This window comes from Poecilia reticulata, linkage group LG5 (genome assembly GCF_000633615.1).
Source record: "Poecilia reticulata strain Guanapo linkage group LG5, Guppy_female_1.0+MT, whole genome shotgun sequence".
In the NCBI taxonomy this organism is placed as follows: Eukaryota; Metazoa; Chordata; class Actinopteri; order Cyprinodontiformes; family Poeciliidae; genus Poecilia; species Poecilia reticulata.
The window spans coordinates 5,136,124-5,146,653 of NC_024335.1; the positions used below are offsets into that span (position 1 = coordinate 5,136,124).

The 10,530-nt window shown below is 38.2% G+C and overlaps 1 protein-coding gene across 1 annotated transcript in view; it reads right to left on the reverse strand.

The window, feature by feature from the left end:
- The window catches only part of epha2a (eph receptor A2 a), a 17,901-nt gene extending 8,639 nt beyond the window's left edge, over positions 1–9,262 (reverse strand). The window contains exons 1-3 of the mRNA XM_008408688.1: positions 9,106–9,262; positions 7,362–7,429; positions 4,648–5,284 (exon numbers count right to left, since the gene is read on the reverse strand). Of these exons, the coding sequence (XP_008406910.1) occupies positions 4,648–5,284; positions 7,362–7,429; positions 9,106–9,181 (781 nt within the window). The 5' untranslated portion in view covers positions 9,182–9,262. The remainder of the gene's footprint in view (positions 1–4,647; positions 5,285–7,361; positions 7,430–9,105) is intronic.
- Positions 9,263–10,530: the final 1,268 nt, after the last annotated feature.

The following is a 10,530-nucleotide window of genomic DNA, read 5'->3' on the forward strand; positions in this document are numbered from 1 at the left end:
TTTAAAGATCTCGTCACACTCTGCTTTCTGAGGACCTGCCTTTAGTCTGGCGCCTGCTCTGAAGAGAGAGAGAAGAGGTCGGGCGAACGTTGGATTAAAGACGTGGGCGCGTTGCTTCCCCACCAAAGCAGAAGGACCTTTGCACCCCAAGTAGTGCTGGTGCACAAGAGGAGAAGGAGCAGGTTGAGTGTGGGATGAAGATGAATAGAGGGGGGACGGCGGGGGTTAAGGTCTGGAGCACCAACAGAAGCGCTCTCTGGGGAGTCACTCGGCGACAGGGGGGGTGTAGCCGAGGTTATTTCGAATAAGAAAAGGGGGCCTGCCCATTTTATCTGGAGCTGGAACAGCAGGACCTCTGTCACGTACTAAAGGAACTACGGCCCCATTCATCCATTGTCTGTGAGATTGGACAGAGTGGTGCCATAAACATGTTGCATTGCTCCGTATAAAGCTCATAAATGACAGCATGTGTATGAAAACCCCAAACATTGTTAATGCAAACTTTGGCAATAGACAACGCCTATCTAAATGCTGACCATGTGTTTGCATTGCATATCTGATGCAAATTCCAATACAAAGCATTTGCATCAGATGGCTGGATGTTTTCCAAATTATAATCTTTGCGTTTATTCGTCTGATGCTCTCACGCTCTCTTGTGCTAAGACTCTCAAAAGAACATGAATTACGCACCGCTGCATCCAATAATCGAAACAATTTTTTCGCTCTTTGTGGCTCAAGCCATTGTTATAATGAGTGAGAGCGTGGATTAGGGAGCTTGTTGCGTGTGTTAACAACCGGATGAAAGAGTAAAAGGAGACCGAGTGGGGCATGTCATTGGCTAACAGCTGTCCTGCGGCTCTGCTAATCCTCTTGACTAAATTACACCCCACACCTAACTAAGCAGCCCTCAAATCTAACCTCCCCTCATGCACCAACTGTCCACTAAAGAACAATCTGCTTATTTGTGTCAGTCAGCATTCCTCCTCATGTCGCTCCTGCTTCCTTTTCCCACAACAGTTGGGCTCGCCAGTGGAATCCACACGCAAGACATGGGCCTGTTAGGATATCACTTTCTCTCGTTGGCTGACAGAAGATCACAGTTTTTTCTTTCCTTTCCCCCCCCCTCCCCTCGTGTAACAACAGATGTTTCCTCTGTCGTATTAATCAGGTTATCATCTAAACTTTGGAATCATACATTTCCCTGTTCGAAGCAAATTTCCTGCCTTTTTGTGCCAACTTCCGTTTCCATCTCCCAGTTTGGCTATTATGAGAAACCTTAAAGATTAAAACATTCCTCTGTTCCATCTTGATTTTTTTTTTTTTTTTTACAATGTGATTGCAACACTTGTGCTTTGAAGTGCAGTGCTTATCAGTTCCTGGTATGTTGGGCTGAACTTTTCAATATCAGTTAATTGGCCTTCTAATCAATTGTTTGTTTAGTCTATATAAAGCAACGCAAAATATGCGACTGCAGCTTCCCTGGTGAGTAACAGCAAAAAGGATTAAAATAAATGTAAAATTTGAATATTATTTTGACAAATCCAACCCTTCCTATGAAATTACTGTAATCACAATTAATGGTTCCTGTAAAATAAATGTTAATTACTTATTTGTTGACTTAAAATCCACTTTTTTAAGTTATTCAATGTGTTTTTAAAAAATGGTCTTCAATTCATAACTTCTGGTTCAAAAAATGATATGAAGCTCTTCAAAATGTAGAAGGTAAGTGAACGTGCCTTGGTTTCTGGCACAGTTCTTGTTCATAAAGATCAAACACATCTATTTTACATAAAGGAACAGATAATATTTGTATTAAAAGGTGCTTTTCCTTAATATCCGTTTAATTATTATTTTATTTTGGTTCTTTATCACTTATATTAATTAATTAGATTTTTATTTGCATTTTAATCATGTTTTGATAGAATATTGTTATGTCCCAACTTTTTAAACTGTGAAAAAAATATCAAATTAATTAACTAAATGACCTGTATTGTGGTCTATTCCATTTTTTAAGATAAGCAGAGACCATATTGATATACGTACGACACAGAAAGTCATAAAAAGCCTATTTTAAAAATGTAATTGACTTAAAGAAATATGATTAAGAATGTTAATAATTGTACGTTTATTTTTTTTTGGCCACCGAGAAATATGACGGTAAAGGATATTAAACACATTCTCCAAATCCCATTTTTAGCCAACGGCATTAAAGTATCTATTACAAGAATTTATTCTAATTTTAGTTGCACAATATTTTACAATAATTGTGGAGGAGGTTGTATCAGTGAATAAAGAGTCAAAATGCAAACAAAAAGACCATATTTCTCCACATTCAACAGCTTCAAAAGCACTTCATTAACCACTTAAAAGATTATTTCCCTTGCGTTTAGAACCCATAAAAGCTGATCCCCTGTCTCTGCGTGAATGATCTTACAGGAACAGGTTCAGAAAATAAATGTCTTCGCCAGTCAAGGTGGCTCGGACTGCGAGGAGTCATAAAACCGCAGCCTGACTCAGTCTAACCCCTGAAAGGTGTGTCAGCCTCTTCCCTGCAATCTGTGGTTCTGGTTGCCTTAGCGACCTGCCCAAAACAAATTCCAGCGAGGAGAAGACACATGGCGCTTTCAGGTAGTCACTGCGACACATTCACACAGCCCTTCCTCCCGTCAATCAGCACTGAAGGTACTGCGGTGACGTGAGGAAGAAAGAATTCTTCTCTGAAATCCCCGCAGAACACTGACGGCCCTTCCTCCCTCCTTCCTCTTCACTCCGTACCGTTTCTCCTCCCACGCTTCCTCCAGATAGTTCAACACACCACACCCCAGAATACCAAAGGACAGACCAACTTTTCTATACATGCAAACAGAGCACATAGAGCATGAACGCCAGCGCTCTGTCCTTTTCCTATTTTAGAAACTTACTTCTACTTACATTTATATTTTGACATCCATTTTATTTTACTTGAATGTATATATATATATATATACATATATATATATATATATATATATATATATATATATATATATATATATATATATATATATATATATATATATATGTATATAGGTTTTTGTTTTTTTTTCAAGATTTTGGAAAGTTGAGTGGAAGAAAAAAGTGTATAAGAAAACTGTTCAGTAGTAGGGAAAGCAGCAGCCTTTGTATGTAGTAATATTTTATTCTAATAAACAGTTCCGTGTTTTCATTATATGTAATCCCCAAGATTAATTCAATAAATCCCTTAAATATCTATATTAATCACTTCCTATATCTATCTGTGTGTAGATAAGGAACATATGAAATTATATTGCTGAAAAAATCAGTCAAAAATGGTCCTTCCTAAGAGGCTGGCTGTTCAGTGAGTTGTGTATGCAAGGATATTTTTAGAAAGTTGGGTGGAAGAAAAAAGTGTATAAGAAAACTGTTCAGTAGTAGGGAAAGCAGCAGCCTTTGTATGTAGTAATATTTTATTACAATAAACAGTTCTGTGTTTTCATTAGATGTAATCCCCAAGATTAACTCAAGTAAATCCCTTAGTGATTAATATAGTGATCATTAATCACAATATTAATCACTTCCTATATCTATCTGTGTGTAGATAAGGAACATATGACCTTCAGTTTGGAAATTATATTCCTGAAAAAAAATTAATCAGTCAAAAATGGTCATTCCTAAGAGGCTGGCTGTTCAGAGAGTTGTGTATGCAAGGATATATTTAGAAAGTTGGGTGGAAGGAAAAAGTGTGTTAGCACACCGTGAAGAAACAACAGGGATAACTGCAGCTTTGAGGTAATTATAATGGAAAGCCAGCTCAAGAGTTTCACAAGGCCTAGAATGAGTCATTTTCAAGGTGGACTTTGTGAAACATCTGATTTTTCCACTGGGAATTTCAACTTCAGAAGAAGCAAAAAGGGGATGGTTAATTAAATGGCCTAATGCATTAGAATTAGAAAGTCCAACTTTTCAGCAGTATTGTGTTGCCTGCAAAAGCTCATTTTTGTTGTGAAATTTTAAAAACCAAAGTAATACACAATTCATTGGATAATTTTAACTTCCTGTAAAAACATGTCTCTGAACATTGGACTCTGTATGAATGTCTAAGAAGAGAAGAAATTACATTTCATGTCAGTTTTAAACCTTCTTGGATTTGTATTTTTCATAATAGAATTTGTGTTTGAGTTTTCAAGAAATGTAACGTTAGCTTCATATGAGAGACAGCAATTTTCCAACATCTCTTTCTAAGGCTTTAAGTTCACATTAAATACTTTTATGACGTAAAAGGACAAAAATTTCAACGGCTGTATAGAGTTGCATTTTCACGGGAAGTCGTAAAACCGTGTCTGAGCCCTGCCTTGTTCTTAAAACCGGAGACACCAGGGGTGGAAACAAAGGGATGTTGGGCAAAAGGTACAAATATGATGATGCATCAGAGGGAAACAGTTGAAATTTACTCTCAGATTGATTCTTCTGCGTGATATGAAGAAACCTTTATTTGCTGCCTTCTCTTGGCACTTATCTCCAAACAAACCTGATATAATTAGCATTCCTGGGCACTCATTCCCCCACCCCCCCACCGCCGAGACAAATTTGTTACAACACCCAAAGCAAGACAAACACAGTTGAAGGCAGATTTCTGGCAAGGCTTACCTTGGCAGGAGCCTTCTGTGGCTTCGTATCCTGGGAGACACTGGCACTGCACCATGGGAACCACCCATTTACCCTCAGCTGTGCAGTAAATGCGTGGGGTGGTCTGACTGACGGCATTCTTCACGCAGGCTCCCTCCACCTCCCTCAAGGCATCTGCAACCGTCTCTGGGAAGGCTGCCAGGCTCCGCACGGTGGACGGACACGTCTTGTAGTAAACCCTGACGGACAGCAGGGCCACGCAGGCGCCCATGTCCTGGAAAGCTAGGTAGAAGCCCTTTTTGGACAGGGGGAACACTGTCCTCGTCTCGGTGTTGACCTTCGGCACCCGCTCTCTTGTGACCTCATCGGGGGCGATGGTGGCGACCTTGCGGAACTGCCCCTTGCGGAAGCTGGTTCCCACGTCGGCGTCGGCCTCCGACATAAAGAGGTTGAAGGTTTCCTTGCAGGTGACAGAAGCACCGCTGAAGGTGTTGCAGTCCCGGACGATGAACTGGAGCTCCACAGAGACGCGGCTGCTCTCCGGGCGTCTCTGAATGAAAGTTGTCCGTACCCAGTTGTCCTGGTCAGCAGAGTCTACGTTACAAACACTGTATGTGTATAAAAGTGAGCTGTTCACCACCGTCTGAACAATCTCCCACTGCAAGAAGAAGATAACAAAAAATGGCATCAATATCCCCGAATGAAGGCGGACAATTCACTCATGCTCAGGCCTGTCACGATAACGATCATGCTGGATGATAAATTGTTCCAGAAGTTATTGAGATAAATGGTATTATGGTTGTTTTGAGACCATTTTGAACTAATACAATGGCAATGGCATAAAAATGCAAAATTAATAAACAAAACAGAAGCAACAAATGCAATGAATTGTCAAGTCTCCATAAACTAAACTGTCCTTCAAAAAAAGGGATATGCATCCAACTGAAGACATTTGTCGTCTAATTTTTAGCAGAGAGAAAAAAGAGAAAAATGTTAAATCATGCAAATAGAAGCTAATTTATAATGTAATTTATAGCTTATTGCGACAGGCCTGCTCAAGCTTTCTTGAAAGCCCCTAAAGCTCAGAAGTCTGCTGAAGCTTTTTTCCCAAACATTAGCATCGTCTGGGCATGTGCTGTGCGCTCTCGACGTGTGTGGTTTTCCATTAACACACGTGGCTGCATGCGTGGAAGGAATCAACCCAGCAACTACTACAGTAGAACCAACATTTATGGCCCTTAAACAAGCTTTGTAAGCAGAGCGCTGAGAGAGGCATGGCAGCAAAGTCACCAGCAATTAGAGGGTTTTTTATTAGAGGGAAGCACTGACGTGTAAAAAGATTAAAAGACTTAAGTCCTGATTAAAATTTAACACATCATATGTTAGCAGTTCGGGAAGGTTTTAGGGAAAGCTTGAGTCCTCAAACTTTACAACTGATGTGGAAAAGACTGAACCGCAGATGAGTTGAACGCAGAAGAGAGCGCGTTCCTGTTCAGAGTAACTAACTAGTAGAAAAGTATGTCTTTGTAATTAAGCAGTAGCAACTTAAAGCACTATAATCTTTCTACTTTTTAAACCATTTTACTTTTATTTCAGACAGGACTCTGGTCACTGGTGGCACATCATTTCCTGTCTTTATTTCCTGTCTCAATTTTACTGAACTCTTCAGTCAATACACCAACGCAAATTGGTGACAATGGTTATAAAGGTTCATAAAAGATCAATCGCATTGAGTGAAATAACATTTTAACCATTTTAAAATAGAAAAGCTTTCTTGATTTATTCCATTTTGCTACATTTTAAAGATGCTGCAGCCATTTTGGATGCTGAACTCTTGATAAATTCCAGCTTTCCAGCTTAATTTCGACTCCATGGGAAATTATTGTCTTGTTTTTTGATTGAGTCTACTAAAAATGTCAAAATTTACAACTTCCCCAGGTAGGGTGTTAACTGCTTCAGTCTTCCAACATGGCAATCCCTTTAAATATGCAACTACTGAGAAATTTTACAGCCAAAAAAAAAATGGCTCTAGAAAATAATGATCCTACGTGCAAAACTAAATAAATCTTGCAAGTGGAGACAAAGTTGCAGTAGAACAAAGCTCAAATTGGACAAACAGGGAAATCCTTTTCAATACAACGCCAATCCGTACATTCTTAGATCTTTGAGTGCAACAAGAAACACAGACCACGCTCTGGAAATGGCCATATCCTGTTTCTTATTTTGGATGGAAAGCCACTGAACTATAGATAGAGATGGGAAAGATGGCTCTGTACATCTGGATGAGACTTTTTTTCTCTCTTTCTCTCTCTGTAACGTCTTTCTATATCTCTTCAGAGTGTTATCTCTGCTTATAGAAGGAGAGAAAATTTAGCTTTATGGTTTGGACATAAAGAGTAATCCACTGTAGCCCTGTAAAACGCACTTTGGTAGAGTACATTTAAATGTAGGTTGAACCCTGACATTTTAACGGCATTCATAAGCTCTTTATGAAAGGGTAACATTAACACAAGACAAGCTGCGCTCTGCCAAACCTCATCGAGCTGCCGTTCATTCCATCTCTCCCAGAGAGCTTTTTTAGTGGAGCTAAATGAGCAAGAGGAAGGCCTCTGTCATTGTCACCAGGCAGGTTTTACACCAAACTTTCACAGAAGTCGTCCTCGTAAAAAAAAAAGTCAAGTCTCAAGTTGTGAATCTGGAATCCTAAAAGTGCCTGTAGAGGTATAATAACTCACCCCGTTCTCATTCGGCGACGTCAACCATCCCAACTCTGACCCAGAAGCTTTCATATCTAGCAGCACATCTGCAGGGACAAACAGAAATATATGACTTAGTTACAGCCAGTTCACGCTCAACTGATAACGTCTGACTCATCGACATAAAGCCGTGACACGACTGTCCTGTTTTATTTAATTTATGTAACCACTATTTTACCAGCAAGGACCTTGAGAGAAAATCTCTTTTTGTGAGGGAGAACTCCCCAAAAGGCACACTGACTAAAACTAAAAAAAGGACAGACTACTATTGGACAAACACACGTTATAAAATTCACTTAAGTACAGATTAAATTAAAAAAAATAATAATAATAGCACATGAGATTAAGAATGCCAATTACACTCTTTAGTTAAGCAGTTAAAATTTAAATTTGTTCATCAGAATAAATTAAAGTACAAATTTGCTTTAAATGTGCTTGGATCTAATTTTAAAAGAGTAAACAGCTGTCAAAGGAATTGTAAAAAAATCTCAATAAATTACAATTTTATTAAATAATGAAGTTATTTCAGTAAGTCAGCTGAAAAGTGGTCATATATAAACTTTTAATTGTGTTCTTAATTTAAGGTTACATGTGATAAAAAAACAAACAAAAAAACATGTTCACTTTCTCAGAAGATAAGAATGCCACAGTCACACTTTTTCCATCCACTCAACTTTCCACTTCCATGCTTGGATAGAGTAAGAGCAGCTCCTTTAGCAATGGCCTTTTGTGGTTTGCTTCCTTGTGGAGGGTATCCATGACGGTTTATCTTGCTACTAACATATGGAGTAAAGTTAATGTATAATTTAAACTAGAGCGTAACAAGTCTGCTTTAAATTTCCTTCTATTTAAGTTTTCTTGGAAACTGATTTGAGGTTTCATTAGTTTAAAATAATCTGTAAAACACAGAAATGTAAGATTACGAACTGGAAGGAAACCCCAAATTAAGTTCTTCTTGGGTCCATTTAAATAATGCACCGTCTCTAAATTGTATTACAGTATAATATATACATAAGTAAGCACAAAAATCCCCTTTGGCCAATTCAAGGTTCAGATATAAACTATTGAGCTGTTAAGAAAAACTCTCGGTTTTGATGTGAGGGTGGGGAGGCTGTTTCCTGGGGGGCACATGCCACGCTCTGACGTTTTAATCAGCCATGTCGGTCTGATTCAGATTTTCAGGGACCGTGTCCTCCGGGGCTCAGGGTGCAAGATTTAATAGTGTCTGAGAAAGGCGTGGGCTTTTAAACGACCATGAAGCGGGGAAATACATGAATCTGCGTGACCCGATTGAAACAAAAAAAAAAAAAAAAAGTGTGACATGTTAAATCAGGAAACAGGTGCCCCCCTTCAGCAGCTCCAGAGGCAGACGCCGATTCAATTTAAAAAAGACGGATGGTGTTATTAAGAAAAAGCGATAATCAAAGTATTTTCAGAATGATTGGGTTTTATTGCAACTGCAAGTTCAATAAATGAACAGAAGAACTCGAAATACGCTGCTCTGGGTTATTTTTTGGCTAAGGATAAAGCAAAAACAAACACAGAAAACAAATAAGAGTTTAAATAAAAATTAAAAGCAAGAATAGTTTACGCTGCCGCTGGAAAACAATAGAGCCAAATCGGAAGCAAAACTTTAAATTCCAGCCTCCTGACTCATAAGGTGCGGTCCAGTGAAAAGCCATTAAACTACTTTTCTACACAACGTGATTTAAAAAGTACTTACGTTCTTTTGACTGAAGGCTGATTAAAACTCGAATAATAAATAGAAAGAAGAAAAAGTTGACCCGAGGCAGTCCCATGTTTCCACACAACTTTTAAAAAGTCGTGTATCCCGAACTCGTGTGCTACTCTCCGCCAGTCCCACCGTCTCCGGTCCCTGAATACTTTGTCCACACCGGCAGGCTGAGCTGGAGCCTCACGGCCCATTCAGAAACAGGTGGCGTCATAGCTCCGCCCACCAGCCCGTGGAATGTGGAAGTGCTCCAAATATGGACATGTGAGGGCGGAGCCAAGCAGCTGTTTCATTGAGGAGAAGTTGATCCTTTTTTAATTGCTCCAGGAATCTATCAGCCATAAACTAACTCGTGGAATAAAAATGTCCTCAGGACAATAAAACGAGAGCTGATGAGAACACCACATAGCTGACAATGTAAAAAATAACTATTGATGTAATTTATTTAACTATATTATATTCATATTAATTTTATATATAAATATAAATAGAGGCAATTCTGGAAAAAATGAAGATCCCCATTGAAACCTCCTGGTTATTCCACCAACTATTGATTTCTGAATTACAACATCAATGTTGTTGTTTCTAAATGAATATGAACTTGTTTTTTTTGGTTTTTTTTTTTTTTTTTTTTTTTTGCATTATTTGAGGTCTGAAAGTACTGCATCTTTTCCCCTATTTTGACCATTTCTCATTTTCTGCAAATAAATACAACCTTTTTTGTTTGGAATTTAAGAGGCATGTTGTCAATAGTTCATTGAATAAAAGAACAGTGTTCATTTTACTCAAACATATACCTATAAAAAGTAAAATTATAGAAACTGATCATTTAAAGTGGTCCCTTAATTTTTTCCAGAGCTGTAGATATATATATGTATATATTTGGAACAAATGGTAACACTTTATTTGAAGGGGTGTGCATAAGACTGACATGACACTGTCATAAACATGACATAACACCTGTCATGAACATAAAGAAGTCTTTATGAATGTTTATGACTGTTGTCATGAAGTGTCATTCGGTAAATAATGACACTTTTAATGCAAAGTTGCTCTAAAAGTTGCATTAAAAGTCCATTAAAAGTGCCAACTTTGCACGATTTTGTAAATAATGTCAATTTAATGCAAAGTTGGCATTTTTAATGGACTTTCAATGCAACTTTTAGAGCAACTTTACATTAAAAGTGTCATTATTTACCGAATGACACTTCATGACAACTGTCATAAACATTCATAAAGACTCTTTTATGTTCATGACAGATGTTATGTCATGTTTTTGACAGTGTCATGTCAGTCTTATGCACACCCCTTCAAATAAAGTGTTACGGAACAAATTTTCAGAAAACTACAAAATAGCTGAAACACTGAGTTCCTTTAAATTAAGAACCATAATAAATTAAACATTGCACTCATCAA